Raw genomic sequence first — 20,975 nt, forward strand, 5'->3', positions numbered from 1 at the left:
TCTTGGAGTCGGGAATTTACCAACTTTATATGAAGACCTGCAAGGAGGCTTTGTTGCGAGCTTCCTTCGTAGGAATTGGTTCGCTGGAGTCCTTGCAGGTATTGGAGGAAATTTATACTATAATCTTCAAAAGGACAAAATGGCACATAGATGTGCCGAGGACGAAGATCTGAAGATTCGTGGTGCACTTGGCTTCTGGCGGAATGTCTCTGACAAGTGGGAAACTCTTTTTCACTTGGAAGAACAGAAGAATTTGGAACTCAAACAAGAAATCGGCTACAGGACAGCGGCTGAGGAAGCCCTCCAACAGAGGGTCAACGATTTGGAAAAACGTCTAGCCGACGAAAAATTACGCCATTTGGAAGATCTGCTGGATATGGACAAGCAGATAAAAATGGCGGAAGAAAAGCTCCTAAAGAAAAACGAAGAAAATAAAGACTTAAAGAAAGGCAATGAGGAAAAGATACTTTTAATATCAAGACAAACAAGGAAGATTGAAGAATTAAAAGACTTGGAGACTCGCAATAAAGAGTTGAAAAACGAGCTGGCAACCTTTGCTTGCGAGAAGGATGACCTTCTGAGACGTCTGCAGGGACAGGAGGTACTTTTGAAGGAACTGTCGGAAAGGGAATGGCAAACAACCGAAAAGAAAGAGAAGCCTGAAGGAAAAATAAATGAGAAGAGGATCGGCGAATTGGTAGAGGAATTGCGTCATACTGTAGCTCTGACGAATTTGGAAAAGGATCGCCTAAGGGAAGAGAAAGAGAGGCTTCAAGAAGAAATTGAGAATAAGGAGACGGAAAATACGCGACTGGGAAAGCAGATAGAGTCATTGGAAAATAACCTCCAGGAACACATAGTTCTTATCCACGACTGGCAAACCTATGCAATTGCTCTCGAGCAGAGAATTGAAGAATTGCAGAATGCAATCGCGGACCTACAAATGGGGAATGAGGAACTGGAGCTTTCTAATATGGAACAGAAGGGGTTAATAGAGAGACTAAATTACCACCTCATACAGCAGCATCAGGCGATCATAGATGCTTATACCAGCATGGCTGCGATGCAAGCCAAGATGATCAAACAGGGAATAGAAGAGGCAGATGAAGAACTCGATAGCGCTGGTGAAGAGCCTGATGATACTGAAAAAACTACTGGACACAGTGAAAGTAGTCAAGGCTCAGCAGTGTCGGAAGATAAGGACGAGGATGAAGAGGATGGAGCAAGAGTCCTCAGGGCAGGGCTCACAGCCGGAGATATACCTGAAAATGCAGACGAAACCGAATATTTCGGATAAAATGCTGCTGTGCATGAAGACGCCAATGCAGACACTGACTTTAAAAGGCGATTGCGACAGGCCAACCAGCCAGCCACTAGTGGCTAAGGGAGATTTTTTGGCTGGGTGTGCAGCAGAAGGAAGCAAGGCCTGAAAAACTCCAAAGTGAAGTGTGGACGAGTCACAGCTTGCTTTGACGACTGCGGGGTCGAAGATGCCCTTCTGGCAGCGTGGGAAGGATTCCAAGATCCTTCCTATGTTCCTTTGAAGCGTTCCCCCACACCTTCCGAGGTTCCTCCGAAGGATTTCCCCCACACCTCTGAATGCGTGGCTGCAGTCCCTCCCAAGCTGCCTTTGGTGTGGGGTGTGGGGTTCGACTTGGCAGTCGTCAGGCTAGCCTGTGACCCATTCATTTCGGCCTAGGAGTTGCGAAGTCAAGAGGATTAGCTCTTAGGAGGATGACAGTCAACCGTTACCTGGAGGAAGGAGGACCAGCTCTCTCGACGAGGGCCATCAGCTGTTTGGAGGTTGGAGGAAGAGCTCTCAGTTTGAGAGCCCACAGCTGTTCGGGGGAAGGAAGACCAGCTCTCTGGATGAGGGCCATCAGCTGTTCGGAGGTTGGAGAACGAGCTCTCAGTTTGAGAGCCAACAGCTGTTTGGACGGCCGCCAGAGGGCCACCAAAAGGCCATCAGAGGGATACCAGAGGAACACCAGAAGATGATCCTGTTGGAATAATTTAGAAGACCGGCTCTGCAGAAAGAAGGAAATTTTCCTTCAAGTATGCTCTGTCCCTTGATGAAGACTCTTCTAATAGAAGATCTCTGTCAAAGCGGGCAAATAGTCGGATATCTAGATCTATTCCTGCAGATGTCTTCCTTCTGGTCATTCTGTGGGAATAACCTAGAAGACCGGCTCTGCAGAAAGAAGGAAATTTTCCTTCGAGTATGCTCTGTCCCTTGATGAAGAATCTTCTAATAGAAGATCTCTGTCAAAGCGGGCAAATAGTCAGATATCTAGATCTATTTCTGCAGATGTCTTCCTTCTGGTCGTTCTGTGGGAATAATCTAGAAGACCGGCTCTGCAGAAAGAAGGACACTTTCCTTTGAGTATGCTCTGTCCCTTGATGAAGACTCTTCTAACAGAAGATCTCTGTCAAAGCAGGCAAATAGTCGGATATCTAGATCTATTACTGCAGATGTCTTCCTTCTGGTCATTTTGTGGGAATAATCTAGAAGACCGGCTCTGCAGAAACAAGGAAATTTTCCTTTGAGTATGCTCTGTCCCTTGATGAAGACTCTTCTAACAGAAGATCTCTGTCAAAGCGGGCAAATAGTCGGATATCTAGATCTATTCCTGCAGATGTCTTCCTTCTGGTCATTGTGTGGGAATAATCTAGAAGGCCGGCTCTGCAGAAAGAAGGAAATTTTCCTATGAGTATGCTCTGTCCCTTGATGAAGACTCTTCTAACAGAAGATCTCTGTCAAAGCGGGCAAATAGTCGGATATCTAGATCTATTCCTGCAGATGTCTTCCTTCTGGTCATTCTGTGGGAATAATCTAGAAGACCGGCTCTGCAGAAAGAAGGAAATTTTCCTTTGAGTATGATCTGTCCCTTGATGAAGACTCTTCTAACAGAAGATCTCTGTCAAAGTGGGCAAATAGTCGGATATCTAGATCTCTTCCTGCAGATGTCTTCCTTCTGGTCATTCTGTGGGAATAATCTAGAAGACCGGCTCTGCAGAAGGAAGGAAATTTTCCTTTGAGTATGCTCTGTCCCTTGATGAAGAATCTTCTAATAGAAGATCTCTGTCAAAGCGGGCAAATAGTCGGATATCTAGATCTATTTCTGCAGATGTCTTCCTTCTGGTTATTCTATGGGAATAATCTAGAAGACCGGCTCTGCAGAAAGAAGGAAATTTTCCTTTGAGTATGCTCTGTCCCTAGATGAAGACTCTTCTAACAGAAGATCTCTGTCAAAGCGGGCAAATAGTAGGATATCTAGATCTATTACTGCAGATGTCTTCCTTCTGGTCATTTTGTGGGAATAATCTAGAAGACCGGCTCTGCAGAAAGAAGGAAATTTTCCTTTGAGTATGCTCTGTCCCTTGATGAAGACTCTTCTAACAGAAGATCTCTGTCAAAGCGGGCAAATAGTCGGATATCTAGATCTATTCCTGCAGATGTCTTCCTTCTGGTCATTCTGTGGGAATAATCTAGAAGACCGGCTCTGCAGAAAGAAGGAAATTTTCCTTTGAGTATGCTCTGTCCCTTGATGAAGACTCTTCTAACAGAAGATCTCTGTCAAAGCGGGCAAATAGTCGGATATCTAGATCTATTCCTGCAGATGTCTTCCTTCTGGTCATTTTGTGGGAATAATCTAGAAGACTGGCTCTGCAGAAAGAAGGAAATTTTCCTTCAAGTATGCTCTGTCCCTTGATGAAGACTCTTCTAACAGAAGATCTCTGTCAAAGCAGGCAAATAGTCGGATATCTAGATCTATTCCTGCAGATGTCTTCCTTCTGGTCATTCTGTGGGAATAACCTAGAATACCGGCTCTGCAGAAAGAAGGAAATTTTCCTTCGAGTATGCTCTGTCCCTTGATGAAGACTCTTCTAACAGAAGATCTCTGTCAAAGCAGGTAAATAGTCGGATATCTAGATCTATTCCTGCTGATGTCTTCCTTCTGGTCATTTTGTGGGATTAATCTAGAAGACTGGCTCTGCAGAAAGAAGGAAATTTTCCTTTGTGTGTGCTCTGTCCCTTGATGAAGACTCTTCTAACAGAAGATCTCTGTCAAAGCAGGCAAATAGTCGGATATCTAGATCTATTCCAGCAGATGTCTTCCTTGTGGTCATTTTGTGGGATTAATCTAGAAGACTGGCTCTGCAGAAAGAAGGAAATTTTCCTTTGTGTGTGCTCTGTCCCTTGATGAAGACTCTTCTAACAGAAGATCTCTGTCAAAGCAGGCAAAATAGTCGGGCTATCTAGATCTATTCCAGCAGATGTCTTCCTTCTGGTCATTCTGTGGGATTAATCTAGAAGACCGGCTCTGCAGAAAGAAGGAAATTTTCCTTTGTGTGTGCTCTGTCCCTTGATGAAGACTCTTCTAACAGAAGATCTCTGTCAAAGCAGGCAAATAGTCGGATATCTAGATTTATTCCAGCAGATGTCTTCCTTGTGGTCATTCTGTGGGATTAATCTAGAAGACCGGCTCTGCAGAAAGAAGGAAATTTTCCTTTGAGTATGCTCTGTCCCTTGATGAAGACTCTTCTAACAGAAGATCTCTGTCAAAGCGGGCAAATAGTAGGATATCTAGATCTATTACTGCAGATGTCTTCCTTCTGGTCATTTTGTGGGAATAATCTAGAAGACTGGCTCTGCAGAAAGAAGGAAATTTTCCTTTGAGTATGCTCTGTCCCTTGATGAAGACTCTTCTAACAGAAGATCTCTGTCAAAGTGGGCAAATAGCCGGATACAGATCTATTCCTGCATCTCCTTCTGGTCCATTCCTGCAAAGTGTCTTCCTTTCATTCTGTGGGAATAATCTAGAAGACGGCTCTGCAGAAAAAGGAAAGGAAATTTTCCTTCGAGTATGCTCTGTCGCTTGATGAAGACTCTTCTAACAGAAGATCTCTGTCAAAGCGGGCAAAATAGTCCGGATATCTAGATCTATTACTGCAGATGTCTTTCCCTGGTCATTCTGTTGGGAAAATCTAGAAGACCCCGGCTCTGCAGAAAGAAGAAATTTTCCTTTGAAGTTGCTCTGTCGCTTGATGAAGATCCTTCCTTAACAGAAGATCCGTCCCAAAGCGGGCAAAATAGTCGGATATCTAGATCTATTCCTTGCAGATGTCTTCCTTCTGGTCTTCTGGAAAATCTAGAAAGCCGGCCTCCTGCAGAAGGAAATTTTCCTTTGATTATGCTCTGTCCCTTGATGAAGACTCTTCTAACAGAAGATCTCTGTCAAAGCGGGCAAATAGTCGGATATCTAGATCTATTCCGGCAGAGGTCTACCTGTGGGAATGATCTAGAAGACTGGCTCTGCAGAAAGAAGGAAGTTTTCCTTCGAGATGCTCTGTCCTTGATGAAGACTCTATTAAACAGAAGATCTCTGTCCAAACGGCAAAGAGTCGGATATCTAGATCTATTCCAGCAGATGTCTCCTTTGAGTCATTCGGTGGGATGATCTAGAAGACTGGCCTCTGCAGAAAGAAAGAGGAAATTTTCCTTCGAGTATGCTCTGTCCCTTGATGAAGACTCTTCTAATAGAAGATATCTGTCAAATTGTGCAAAATAGTTCGGATATCTAGATCTCTTCCTGCAGATGTCTCCCTTTGTTGGAGTCATTCTGTGGGAATGATCTAGAAGACTGGCTCTGCAGAAAGAAGGAAATTTTCCTTCGAGTATGCTCTGTCCTTGATGAAGACTCTCAACAGAAGATCTCTGTCAAAGCGGGCCAAAATAGTCGGATACTAGATCTATTCCTGCAGATGTCTTCAATATTGGTCATTCTGGTGGGAATAATCTAGAAGACCGGCTCTGCATTCCATTTGTTAAATTTTACAGAAAACATTGAAATCTCACAAAATGCTATCAAATTTTAAAAAAAGAAAAAAAAAGGATAACCTAACAGTGTGAACCACTTTTGATGCCGTTATGTGCACGGGAATCTAATGTCAATGTGTCATTTATCGGTCTAAGAAACATCCCTTGATGAGCTAGAGACAATTATTGCACTGCATTCGGTGCACGTTCCTGTTGGAGAGATATCAAGAAAGCTTAATAAACAGGAGAGAATCATACATAGATGAATCAAATTGTTTAAAGAACGACAAAGTCTAGAACATGGGCCTAGAGGTGGAACACCTCGAAGCACCACAAGAGAGCAAGACAATACAGTAGTGTAAATGTTGCTGAGCAACATTCATTTGTGAATTCTGAATTCTAGTACCTCGTCACGATATTGCTGAACCAGGAATCATGACTAGCTCTATGCTTATGACTGGTGTTTGATGAATACTTTAGATGGAGAGGAAGAGATTTTTAAATCTACACTTGAAATCTTTGATAGGTGTCTAATGAATAAGTCTAATGAATAAGCAAACTTATCTTTGATGGATGAGAGATTCAGTTAGGCTTACTCTTTTTGTTTTGTTTTTTATCGGTGGCTAGTGAATACCACGGATAGGGAGGGAAACAGTTTCAATGATGCATGCATTTTTTTCCTTCAAAACCTAAAGAATACATTTTATTGAGATACTTTATTAAGATCGGACTAATCCCTCCATCACTCCTATACGCCACCTCCACTCTCTTCTACATCTCAGGCGACTCGATCCGACTTCTCGCATGAAAGCATCACTAATGATAACAGTTATTTTAAAATTCCCCGCACTGACAACGGACGCCTTAAAATGCATGTTTATAAAATATTTTCTGTTCAAAGAAACTTGGTCTTTCATTCCCCAAAATATGTGCATACACTCGTGTTACACCCTGTATGATTGTTGTAGCCGTCAAAGAGCAACCCTTGATTAAAGCAGTAGGTTTTTTTGAAAAAAAAAACATGAAATAGACTTAAACGAGAACGTAACCTTTCATATTTCTTATCCTTTTAGTTACTTATAATATGCTTATGGTAGTAGGTCTAGGTATACATGTGAAACTAATTTTAATTAATTTCTATTTAGAAGAAATGAATAGCTACAGAAAGATCAACCTAAGAAAGCTTTAATGAAAGTAAGCCTTTATTAATGTATTCGTCAGTTTTGACTCCCACAGCTTTCCAACGTGTCCAAATGAAACAGGATGATATGCAAGGAATTCGATAAAAAATAAAAGACTGAATTATATTCGTTTGATTTTTTTATGATTGCTTTTTGACTGAATAGCTAGGTCTGAGTAAATTATGTTAAGCAATATGAAAAGGATAAGAAGAAAGGCGAACATGGCTAATAAAACGGGAATAATAAAATAAAGCAGATATATATATATATATATATATATATATATATATATATATATATATATATATATATATTGTCGATTTAAATATTCATTCATATTACGTATCCAAGAGAGTATACTGCTGAAAATAGACCTAGGCTAATCATGTGTGAAAATCAGAAGTTCAATTTAGGCCCAGTAAATGTGTCATGCAAATTATTTTATTGACCAAAGGACAAAATTAGTTTAATTAAACATCGTTTTCAAAGAATGTTAACGCATTAATTGATGTATTATTTATTGGCTGTAGGAGACGAAATGACAACTCCCCAGTGCAGTATAATACGTTGTCAAGACTTGAGCGGCAGCAAAGCCAACTTCAAAATGCTTAGGTATGCTGTCACAAAGCTAGAGTTGAGAATAAAATTAGAAATCGTGGACCCATCGGTATAAATTTTCCTTACTTTGCAAAATGATTATCTTTAATACATTGAATAAGTTTACTCAACTCTAATGTAATTTATTTCAAGTATAGCACCTTTGAAAGGAAATGTTATTTATTGTTAAGTAAATAATCTGGCACCTGCATATGACAATATTTCCATAACGAATAAGAGTTAAGAAACTACGCCAATTCTTCGTTGGCCGACAGTACATTCACTATTATTTTACTTCTAAGCTTGTATTCATTACATTGTCATGTACCCTTTCGCTATGAATGTTATTACAGTGGAACCTCGGTTTTTGTACAGGATACGTTCCAGAACCTCCCACCAAAACCGGAACAATAATTCGCATAAGGAATAATGTAAATACAATTAAGGCGTTCCAGACTCCCAAAAATATGAACAAAAACTAGATTTTATAGGGAATAAACAGTTTGACATACAGAAAACAATGAGAAGTAAATATAAATGTTATGAAGTGAATAAATGAACATTTAACATAACTCTTTTAAATTTATGGAAAACACTTGTTAGCGTATGGAAGACGGAGAGGAGGAGAGAGGGAGGAGGAGAGGTTATTGTTTGGAAGAAGAATCTCCCTCCAGAAGGACTTCAGGTATCAAGGGGTTCCTTCTCTTCGTTACATCCCTTCTTCGTTTTTTTACTAGCACTAGGACCAGCTTGAGAGTTTCTGGGCCCCTGTCGCACAACAAAACTGTCCAGAGACATTTGTTTCTGGCGTTTCTTTAAAATTTGCCTAAAATTAACCACGACATTATCATTAAACATGTTGGAGACACAGATTACAACTTCTTTGTAGGGATGATAATTCTCCACAAAATTTCTTACATCATTCCACTTTGCAAACATTTCCTTAATCCTTGAAGTAGGCACATTATGTATGCCCATTCATTTTCTGAATTTTTCAAACCAGCCTCTGCTGACCTTAAATTGACTAACAACATTGGTTGTTGTAGGCATTTTCTCAATGATATCGGCATGCACTTCTTCCAACGCTTTGCTACGAGTATTTTCTTAAATTCTATTGTGTTTCTCTCCTTTTTTTACACAAGGCTGGCACTTGGAACTTTCTTTGGCCCCATGATGGCTTATTTAGCAGTTGCAGTCGAATGAAAAAGCACAAAAACAAGGAATAAAAAAGCAGAATGGGTCACGGCAGAAGATGGGATGCTTTGTTTGGGCGTTTGATATGGGGCCCAGTCACTCACTGGGCCCCAGATGGAGCGTTTCCAAGTGTATGAAAACCAAGGAAACGTACGATAACCGATACAAAAATTCGGAGAAAAAATTCTACGAAAACCGAAACGTACAAAATGAGAGGCATACGAAAACCAAGGTTTGACTGTATGCCCCATATTTAATAAATATACCTCCGGTGTACTTTATATCACACTTCAGTATTTTATTATGAATATGGCAATGACCCACGGATATGGTAACATTGTATTTTTCCGCCTGCGGCCATTGCATATCGTCCAATTTCTCTCATGACGGATGTCTCTCTGTCCGCTTGTATACACTAACTCTAATGAACCTACATGTTTATACAGTGTTTCCTCCCTCCCTTCAAGAGAAAGTCACAGAACGGAAATGTACAGAGGAAAATTGAATAAAACGAAGGAGGCCATGTAGTTAGTCCAGGAATGGGTAGCGAAGAGGGTAAAGATGAGTACAGAGTGGGGAGTTTGGAATTTAAAAGCAGGGAGCTGATACCAAGAACATTCAGCTGGGAGAAATAGAATAATAAGAGCTTAAAAAGAGGAAAATAAGAAAATATTTCGGATAGTTAAGTAATTTACGTGAGATGAATATGTGAAAATGGCAAAGGTAATAAAAGACAATGTAGAAATTGATGAAAGCATAATCAATTAATATTAAAACAGTATTTTGAATATCTTCTGTTTGAAAAAAAAATGAATATGAATGAGATGATCACAGAAAAAGCCATCTACAAACAGAAGAGTATCCCACATATTTGTATTTTTTGAGAAGGTACTGTACCTACCTAGAAAGAATAATTAAGATGTACATTATGGAGGCTGAGGGTACCCTAAAAGACTAATAAGGCTGGTGATGGTATTCAAACATAATACAATTTCTGAATTTAATAAGTGACAGGAAAGCTGTTGATCATATGTGTAGGAAGCTACAAAGTACAAAATAGGAGGCCTCTGGGAGATCCTATAAGCTGATAACCTTAACATTAAGCATAGAATGTAACGAAGAGGCTCTGGAGTTCTTCAAGAGCTAGAAGATTGGGGTGTAGCTGAAAGGAAAATGTAAGCGAAGCAAAGATTGTGGTAAATACACATTAAATAAAGAAAATGTGGACTTAATCCGGGAAGTGATCGTGTAGGTGTTATAGAAGATGTGTGGAGGCAAACTTTGACTGTGTACCAGTTGTAATAGATGGATATCAGAAAAGATACTCTGGGTTACAAAATATACCAGGAGTAATAGTTCCCAATACCTGGAATGCGCTTGAGTAGCAAATTGGGAAGGAAGTGAAAACTGAAAACCCTTTTGTGTATAATAGAGGTTCTAAAAGGGGTAAAGCATTTGTTTTACCTTTGGATTGAGATGTACAGTGAATCTAGGGTTGAAAGAACAGAAATGGTATATAAAGTGAAGAGCATGGAGGACGTGGACAGAAATAATTACAAATTGGTAAATAGAATAACCCATTTTTAGAGTGAACAATTAATTACAATGATGACGTGCTGATAAGAAAGGTTTCTTCAGTTAATGCAGGAATTACATATATTTTTTTTTAAGAACTAACCTATTGGAATGCAACAGGTACAATTTTCTTCACATAGGGCATCATCTGGTCGATGATTTGGTGGGCAGGTATCACTACAGAATCCTTTAGCAGCCAGACAATGTGTTGTATTTGTACATGGCGGGATATCTATAACAAAAAGTAATACAGATGAATTTTTTCAATTATTTCTATTATGAAAATTCCAAAACCTAGACATATTAAGGCAATTCATGTTGTTGAATGATATGAAATGGTCGATGATTTGTTGGACAGGTATCACTACAGAATCCTTTAGCAGCTAGGCAGTGTGTTGTATTTCTACATGGTTGGTTATTTATAACAAGAAATAATGCAGCTTGATTTTTCCCATTATTTCTTTTAAGAAAATTCCAAAACCACGGCATTATCCAGACAGTTAATGTTGCTGAGGGTCAATACAAAGATGTTCTACATGAAACTTGTTTTGTCTTTTATGTATGGTTTTGCTGTCAGTATCTCTTAGTTTTATTAATTAAATGATTCTTAATTTGTGGGTTAAAATTCTTAGGCTTTCAATATGTATATTTTATTTGTAAATATAGTCTACTGAATTTCCTATTTTGTCTCTAGCATCCTTTATTATAACCATGTTGTCCATCCTGTGTGACTGCATTGTGACAGACGTCCATTGTGTTGTCTAAAAACCTCCTTCAGTCGAGATTTATTTGGCTTGTATATCTATGTGATTATATACCGAGAATTTTTTTGTTATGAACTCCTTGTATGGTCTGCACTGCACTGTGCTATGAACATTTTTCTTATGAGGTACTAACCTTCAGGAATACAGCAGGCACAGTTTTGCTCACAGAGGTTATAATCTGGCCGGTGGCCATTGGGACAAGTGTAGTCACAAAATCCGTTGGCATCAGTACATTGTGTTGTGTTTGTGCAAGGTGGATCCCCTGAAGATAGATGGGTTCATCCATGAATGCTTGGTACAGTCACTCATTGAAAATGGAGTTTATTAGAAATGCAATAATAATAAAAAGCTGTTTAATGAAAAACACCTCAAGAAATAAAGTCAATGCAGTTGCCTTTTCTCTAATTATCTTAGTGTGATTTAATCAAGGATTGAAAGAACAGAAATAAACAGAGAACTAAGAGAATGACATGGAAAGCGATAATTATAACCTGGTAAATTGAATAACCCATTAGTAAGACTTCAATGATTACTAAACAATATAGGTTTCACTTGTAATTTATAAGAACCAACCTATTGGAATGCAACAGGTACAATTTTCTTCACATAGGGCATCATCTGGTCGATGATTTGGTGGGCAGGTATCACTACAGAATCCTTTAGCAGCTAGGCAATCTGTTGTGTTTCTACATGGTTGGTTATCTATAAAGAAATGAAGAACAGTAAATGGATTTGTTCGTACACGGTGCACAAACCCTCGGTCCTTTACATCAGGAATTACTTTCAGCATAGGCTGGAATATGGCCATTAAATTCTTGAACAAGGGAGTTAGGCAGTAACTACTGTCTGGTAGAAGGGTAGGCCCGCCTAACCGGATGTAAGCACTCTACTTTCATTCCAGCCGTCTTCCAATGAAGAAGTATGTTTGTGATTCCTTGCTGACTTTCGGTTAATCACTTTATCCCGTTGGGATCTTTCTTTTTTATTTGAATGTATATATATATATATATATATATATATATATATATATATATATATATATATATATATATATATATATATATATATATATTAGCCTTACTAGCCGCCTTTCTACACTATTATTACCTATTTTCGCCCTTTAATATTAGGGTGAGACAGTGTATTTATTTGAAATTTATGCTTGCGATTTGGAAATTACCGAGGGGAATTTTGGAGGTTTGTCCTCTTGTTTTTCTTCCGGTATTTACTCGTCTCTTTTGCCATTTCAGTAACTTATTAGATGAATAGAGGGCTGGGTACTGTGTGATTTTGTTGCTTGAGGGATCTCATCTCATTTCAGATGGTGGTGCCTTTGTTGCGGAAAGGATAATGTTTATTTTTTTAATAATATTTAATTTATTTTACAGGCTAAGTGGTGATAGTTTATTACAGCAGTAAATTGTTAGATATCTCTTTATGTTGGCTATCTTAACCTCGGAATTGTACCTGTAACACGTAGTATGCTGTGATATTGGTCCTCGAGTGTGTGTACCATTCACCATCTGAAAATCATATTAATTTGCCACTGTTCTCCTTGATTTTCATCACTGGTCAATACCTTCGTGGCTGCCCTATTATTATTAATTCTACTTCTGCTGGTAAATGTTGAAGAAGTCTTGCAGAATTTGGAAAAGTCGAGGAGGAAGAGAGCTCGTCAAATTTTGTCATCTTCCTCTTCGTAATCATCATATTTTCCTTCAACCTCCTCCCCTTCGACTTGTAAGGCTCCCTGCCGAAGAAGGAGAAGTTAGTCTCCCCCCAAAAGAAGTCTCATCATGGGACTTCTAAGGGAAGGAACCGTCATGCTGTCCCCATGATCTAGGATGTCGGGAGCTGTAGAAACGCAAACTCTGGTTCATACTTCTACTACTAGTCCTAGAGGTTCTACCCACAAGACTAGTCGAGTGTTGGGCACTCGTTTGCAAGATTCCCGAATACATGTAAATCTATGGATTCGTGTGCACCTAGAGTCGACACTGAGTCTGCTCACCGTCAAGACTCTGGCACAGAGTGGAAGAAAGGAGTGATTCGCTCAGGCGACTCATGCCTTGCCCAAGATTGCTCTTGCAGCGATTGCTCTGTACCCAGGGTTGACAAAGACGTCCACGTGGGGATGTGCACTCAGTGAGACCGGTAGGGTGTCCCCCATCCAGTCCTCTTGAGAGGTTTCAGCCTTGACAAGGACTGGGATGTGTCAGAAGACAGTACCGGCCCACACCAGTTATGTTCATGCACAACTCCACCCAGGCCACTGGCACATTCACGGGATCAACCAGTCCCATTGGCAGGGAGTGTTCCTTCTGCTGTGCAAGAGTTTTATAACCCTTTTCAGGAAAGTGTTTCTCCAGGGGGAGAACGCTCTCCTAGACTTGCTTCATGGCCATCATCGCAGGTTAATGGCTACCTGCAACTCACTTCTCCTGCTAGTTCTGCTAGCAAGGTAAGTGAGAGCATCCAATCTTCCTCACCTATTCCCTCTACTTCTATGCCTAGACCTGTAGGGATGAGGTGAGTAGGAGGGATCCTGTACAGAACTCAATGCAGAATTCACCATCGTGGGCTTACGTTCCTGGAAGGATGTTAGGGTCCCACCGCATGTATGTCCACGTCATTGAGGAAGGATCTTCTGTTAATGACAGAGAGACCTCTCACCATTCCGATATCTGGTGTTTAGATTCTTAAGATACGAACGCCTTGAGATTGTGCGTTCCCTGGCTGTTTCTGTCCTTTGGACTGATTTCAATTCTCTGTCCCCCATAGGTACTTGCGTTTTGGGGCCTAGAGTGCATATTTTGTTAAATTGTACTCGCATTCTAGTCTTAAATGCTCGCATATAGAACTGGTTTTTATGCCCATTCCTCCTCGATTTCTACAGGAGTCAAGGAGGAGCCTCTTCCCAATGATTGTTTGACGAAATTTGTGGGTCTTGCCAAATACTTAAATTCTTTGGAATTTCTAACACTCTCCGAGTGTTTTGGTATTCTATGATCTGCAAACACTCAAGCGAGGCGAGATTTCCCAATAATTGTTATTACAATACCCAGGAATCTTGCTGAATGCATGAATTCCTTATAATTTCTGGCATTCTCAGAGTGTTATGGTTTTCTATAGTTTCCAAACACTTGGGCGAGACGGACGTCCCTGATAATTGTTATTACAAAAACCGGGAGTCTGACTAAGTGATTAAATTCCTTGGAATTTCTTGCATTCTCAGTGATTTGGTTTTATGTGACTTCCAAACACTTGGGCAACGGATATTCCTGATAATTATTACAATAATTGTGAGTCTCTGCAAGCATCTGGATAACTTGTAAGTCTCGGCAAGCACCTGGATCTCTTGTTTTTACTAGGGATCGCCAAGTTCTCAGCCTCCTCATGTTGCCGAGCACCAGGGCGAGACAAGGCTCCCATGATATTGTCCTACAAGAGTCAGGTTTTCTCGCCAAACTTTGGAATTCTTATTTCTAATGCTCTCTATCATGAGTGTTTGGATAGTGAGATGAGAGTTTACCAGTACAGATGAATTCACTCCTCAGTCTGGTTTGGGGTTATGCAGAACTTGGTTGTGCATGCAACACTTTCTAGGTGAATGGAGAAGTACCGGCCTCGTATCTTGGACCTTAGGATCCAAACACGTAGGACAGCAGACACAGAATCCCTGTGATGAACAAGTCAATAAGAGAAATTCTATATAGCCTACTCCCCAGAGTTCGAATCCAAAAAACTATGTTTTTGGTTCAATCTTAGGATCTTACCGAACATACATCAATCTGTTCAGGATGGATAGATCCAAGAAGTTTGAATGCCTCTCCAGTACTACTGTTTAGGGAGCAAGTTCTGCTTAGAACTAATAATTTTCGGTGTATTGTTCTCCCTTCAGGACAGCTTCACCTTCGCTCTCTTCATTAGAGAATGATGGACATCTGCTTTCAGTCCTTATTCTTGTCTCTCAAATGAAGAAGAATTAGGCTGTGATTTACACAAACCTACAAATATACTAGTATGTTTTCCTCATGACATGTTAAGTTAATTCTTCTGGTATATGACTGAGATTAATAGTAGCTTCTCTAAATTATCCTGAAACTCAGGACAACCCTTTGAACCTCCCAAGAGTTTCCAGGTTTGATTTTGAGATAACTTGCAGTATTGTTTGCTAACAATGCCACAACATTTGAATTATCACTGAACAAAAGGGTTTCCTTCCCTCCCATTTCAGTTAAAATGCAGATGTTTTGCACTCGATGGTTCTAAGCCGAAAATATTCCAACATGGAATACTTACCAGGCAACTCACTATAAGGAGTCGAGGGAGGGGTAGTGTACTGCCTTCTCAGAGATGCTGTTCGTGTTAGTATTGTTTCTCTTCTGTTGAGGATTAACTACCAATTCGAATCTCTGCCCGGCCATCACAGACTTAGGTGTCTCATTGGCTCGGAATTCTAGTGTAAGGCCCATGTCTCGTGCTCCACATTTGCCGTTGTGAGAATTTTCAGATAGAGATATATCTAATTAGACTCATTATCATCTTTCTGTTTACTCCACGGTATAACAGAAGTCTGTAGTCTTCTGTTTCATTGCATCTTCCCCAACGGCCGCTGCTATGACGCAGAATGATTTTCTTCAGACAATTTGAGTTTTATCTTCTAATATGCATTTTCTAATTCATAAGGTGTTCAGTAATTCTCTATTCATCCTGAATTGAAAATGAATAACGAAAAATTCACCTCTTCTCCCCCCGACTAGTTCTGCTTCCAGAGTAGACAGAAAAGTTCCTCCGTGATCCAACCCACAAGAAGAGATTCTTCAGGCAGTAAGATCCCTGTGTTTTTATTACTAGAAGACTCTCCTCCTTCATTACAAGCACCGACTTTCCTGCTGAGTACAATGGAATAGCCTAATAACTTTTTCAGTCCTCTGTAAAACACCTGGGATTAGAGCCATCTTTACTGGTTGGTGTAATCAACTCTGAAGATGTAGGTCCACATTCATCGTCATTATTCACTTAGTTGTATTTTTTCTCTTTAGCTGGGATTCAGCTACTGATGAGAAACTTCTGTCTTGCCATCACAGGAACCTCGGTCTCTAGAAGGCATTTGACTTTCGCCTAATGTGAGCATACCTCGCGAGAATAATCATCTCGTGTCTAAACATAGTTAGCAAGGATGATAGATTGCATGGTTCGTTCTGAACATCACACCTCAAAAGGTGGGTGTCATATCGTGACTGTCTGTGCTGTGCAATTATTCGTCATCCTAATCCTATGCTTTGGACTTTTTATTCGTAGATCTAAATCAGTGATTACTTTGTTCTATTGGTGTGTTGCTGTTCTTAAGAAGAATCAACACGCTTCATTGAGTGTCGATGCCTTTATTCATTGCTGACTTCCAATGCAGAGGAGTCGAACGACATGTCTTCCTCCGAGCCCTATGAGATCGTGAGGAACTCCTCCGCTGTTGGATACATCTACTGTACACTCTCTCAGAGAGCTAGCAGTGCCAGTGGCTTGGTACTTTTCATCACTCCAAAGAATATGTCAGATTGGAAGATAGATGCAGTCTCATGATGAGCACATTTATATCCAACTTCCTTTGGGTCTGCCCGCAGGTCCTTGGAACCTTTTTTCCTTGGACCAGTGGTGGATGCTCACAAGTTGTGTTTGTTTACTCGGCTCCTTCAAGAGGACAATTTGTATCTCGCCTATAGTGTGCAGTTCTAGAAGTAATAAGGATATGAAAGTGACTGGCCTCTCCACCTTCCCCTCCTCTTCCTTTTGCTCCTCTTATTTCAGGTTGTGGATAAGACTTGAGCTTACACTTGCTGGTTTGGTGTTTGATGCGATAAACTTGCACATGAGTTTCCTTTCCATTTTTCTTATCAGTCATGAAAGCAAACCCACTCCTCCCTCTCATAAGGTGAGGAAGGAGACTGGCAATAATGCAAACCCTTCCCAGAACTTTGCATTAATACCTCCAACTCTAAGTATTCTTCCCAGCCCTTATTCGGATGGGTTTCAATTCCTCACTCATTTCGTAAAGACCCAGAATTCTGACTCTTGATCATGCAGCTCCTACAGTCCAATCAAATTGTCAGAGGCAGGCACTCCTCGCTCTTATGACCAGGAGGAATAGCCTAGGTGTGCTGAATCCAGTCAGTATATCATGTAGGTAGATGGGTAATCTTGCCTAACCACCACCTTATTCAAGAATTTAACGGCTGTATCCTAGCCTACGCTGAAAGTCATTCCTAATGGAAAGGACATTAGGTTTGTATAGTTAGGAAAAATACAATTTACTTTTAAAAAATTTTGATATTTCACAGACGATTGATGTTGCAAGGAGTGTAATACAAAAGTATTTAACTTACATATTACCATTTTTGTCATTTCAATTTTTGCATTTGCTGTCTTATTTTTTTGTTTGATAAATAAAGTGCTTCTTATTTTTTAGGTTGAATGTTTAAGGTTTAAGGGTGTATCTTTTTTCTGTAGATAATTGTAAATATTGGCCTATTGCAGGCTGCGCATTAAGTATAGCATTAGTATGAAGACATTAAATAATCTTACTTGTTTTCACACAGCAGCTGCAATTCATTGTAGAATCACAAATGATGTTCGGATCTGGTTCTTCACCATCTAGACATTCTTGTCTGCATTCTCCAACAGCCAAACATTGATCATTAGTTGGACAAGGCTCTGGAAGCAAGAGATGGTCATAAAAAAACTTTGGCTTCTATCTTTTTTCTTTCTTAATCTAAGACTAACTCATTCTCATTTTAAAAAAACAGTAACATAAAGTTCTGTCTTAAAGCCATTGTTTATGGCAGGATTTTATCTTATTAAAAACGTCAGGGACTTAGTGGTTTAGTGAAAGCTAAACAATAATTGGATGCGCATAATGGAGGCAGAAGGTACCCTAAAAGACTAATGAGGCTGGTGATGTTATTCCAACATAATACAATATCTGAAGTGAGTGACAGGAAAGCTGTTGATCAAATGTGTAGGAATCTACAAAGTACAGAATATGCAGCCTCTGGGAGTTCCTATAAACTGATAACCTAACATTAAGCATAGAATCTAAAGAAGAGTCTCTGGAGATCTTCAATAGTTAGAAGATTGGAGTGTAGCTGAAAGGAAAATGTAAGCAATGCAAAGGTTATGGTAAATATATATTAAATAAAAAATGGAGATATAATCAGGGAAGTAATCATGAAGTAGGTGTTGTAGGAGGTGTTTGGAGGCAAACTTTGACTGTGTACCAATTGTAATAGATGGATATCAGAAAAGATACTCTGGGTTACAAAACATACCAGGAGTAATAGTTTTCCAGTACCTGGAATGCGTTAGAGGAGCAAATTGGGAAGGAAATGAAAATTGAAAACCCTTTTGTGTATAATAGTCAGGTTCTAAAAGGAGTAAAACATTTATTTTACCTTTGGGATGAGATGTACAGTGAATTGAGGGTGAAAAGAACAGAAATGGTATATGAAGAGAAGAGCATGGATGACATGGAAAGTAATAGTTACAAACTGGTTAATAGAATAACCCATTTTTAGAGTGAACAATGAATTACAATGATGACGTGCTGATATGAAAGGTTTCTTTTGTTAATATTGGATTTACGCATATTTTTTTAAGAACTAACCTATTGGAATGCAACAGGTACAATTTTCTTCACATAGGGCATCATCTGGTCGATGATTTGGTGGACAGGTATCACTACAGAATCCTTTAGCAGCTAGGCAGTGTGTTGTATTTCTACATGGTTGGTTATTTATAACAAGAAATAATGCAGCTTGATTTTTCCCATTATTTCTTTTACGAAAATTCCAGAACCCCGGCATTATCCAGACAGTTGGTGTTGCTGATGGTGAATACAAAAAAATGTTCTACATGAAACTAGTTTTGTCTTTTAATGTATGGTTTTGCTGTTAGTATCTCTTAGTTTGATAGATGAACCGAGTCTTAATTTATGAATTAAATTTGTTAGGCTTTCAAGGTGTATATTTTATTTGTAAATATTTTCTACTGAATTTCCTATTTTGTCTCTAGCATCCTTTATTATAATCATGTTGTCCATCCTGTGTGATTGCATTGTGTCGTCTAGAAACCTCCTTCAGTCGAGATTTATTTGGCTTGTATATCTTTGTGATTAAATACAGAGATTTATTTTCTTATGAACTCCTTGTAAGGCCTGCACTGTGCTATGAACTTTTTTCATAAAGTACTAACCTTCAGGAATACAGCAGGCACAGTTTTGCTCACAGAGGTTATAATCTGGCCTGTGGCCATTGGGACAAGTGTAGTCACAAAATCCGTTGGCATCAGTACATTGTGTTGTGTTTGTGCAAGGTGGATCCCCTAAAGATAGATGGGTTCATCCATGAATGCTTGGTACAGTCACTCATTGAAAATGGAGCTTATTAGAAATGCAATAATAAAAAAAAGCTATGTTTAATGGAAAACACCTTAAAAAATATAGCCAATGCTGTTTCCTTTTCTCTAATTATCTTAGTTTACTTTAATCAAGGATAAAAAGAACAGAAATATCTCTGCCTGATGTGAGACATCTCCCTGATAACTGGTGCATCACAGTAATGGAAAACCTAAATCCCTATGTACTCTACTATTGAGATATTCTGCCATACAACATACAGTACTGGTAACAGGATTTTAAGTTTTCTCAAAAATAGTTAACTTGGATATTCATTAGATACTAACCTTCTGGAATACAACAGGCACAGTTTTGCTCGCAGAGGCCATAATCTGGCCGATGACCATTGGGACAAGTGTAGTTACAAAATCCGTTGGCATCAGTGCATTGTGTTGTGTTTGTGCAAGGTGGGTCCCCTGGAGTTATAGATTCTGTATTATTAACTGTGCTTATTGAAAAAACGTGAAAGACCACTAAATTGCTTAGTAGGTCTTCAAAGAATAGATAGTCCACAGTTGAAAAAAAAGAGAATAGCCAGATGAAAATAAGCATTTAAAGATTAGAAATAAATTATTTACGGTTAAACGGGAATATAATTCAGTAACCCTCAAGATTTGGCACATGTTGTTTTTAAGTATTATAGCTGCGCATCATATCTTAGCATTAATAATTCTGCCAGGAAGAGTACGTATTGCACAAATTTAAAGTTAAAAAAATAAATGTCTTATGGCACTGGCAAGTGTGACAGCAGTTCAACAAAATGCAGGTACTGAGCCTTTGAATAACCAACCATTCAAAAGATTTAATAAAATTATGTTGCTGTGATCATAGTACCTCGAGGTATACAGCACGTGCAGTTTTCTTGGCACAACTCTGGTTGCGATACTTCACCAACTTTACAGATGTGATTGCAGTATCCTCCGGCATCCAGACATTCGGTCTTGTTTTCACATGGCGTTACTACTATAACAAATATATAACAAGTTAAATTGTTTTTAGTGCCCTTTATTCCTTATCTTTTAATAGGTGGCATTGGTGTCTGTACCTATCAGCTACATTATGATGGATTTTTACTTGTCTGCATTTTAAGTGGCATTCATTTTACAAATATACCTCTTACAATGAGCTGTAAATGTAAAGTATAATTTGATATACCTAGTTCTTTGTAAAAAAGTATATGGAATTTACCTTAGAGCGGGGGTGGGCAAACTTTTCAGTGCAAGAGCCACATTAAAAAGAGTCACAATTTTATAGGCTGCATAGTATATTAAGCAAAGTAATTAATATTTAAAATAGACAAAATAAAAGGCTTTTAAATAAAAAATGGAATTAGTTTTTATCAATTAATATTTTAAAGTACTGTAGAAGATTCACATGAGATGCATTTATTTCAA

At 39.2% G+C, this 20,975-nt stretch overlaps 1 protein-coding gene across 1 annotated transcript in view; it reads right to left on the reverse strand.

Annotated features, from left to right (window-relative positions):
- LOC135203413 (neurogenic locus Notch protein-like) overlaps positions 1–20,975 on the reverse strand; it is an 81,937-nt gene that overhangs the window by 48,819 nt on the left and 12,143 nt on the right. The window contains exons 6-11 of the mRNA XM_064233141.1: positions 19,869–19,997; positions 19,380–19,508; positions 17,715–17,843; positions 11,706–11,834; positions 11,266–11,394; positions 10,472–10,600 (exon numbers count right to left, since the gene is read on the reverse strand). Of these exons, the coding sequence (XP_064089211.1) occupies positions 10,472–10,600; positions 11,266–11,394; positions 11,706–11,834; positions 17,715–17,843; positions 19,380–19,508; positions 19,869–19,997 (774 nt within the window). The remainder of the gene's footprint in view (positions 1–10,471; positions 10,601–11,265; positions 11,395–11,705; positions 11,835–17,714; positions 17,844–19,379; positions 19,509–19,868; positions 19,998–20,975) is intronic.

This window comes from Macrobrachium nipponense, chromosome 36, assembly GCF_015104395.2.
Source record: "Macrobrachium nipponense isolate FS-2020 chromosome 36, ASM1510439v2, whole genome shotgun sequence".
In the NCBI taxonomy this organism is placed as follows: domain Eukaryota; kingdom Metazoa; phylum Arthropoda; class Malacostraca; order Decapoda; family Palaemonidae; genus Macrobrachium; species Macrobrachium nipponense.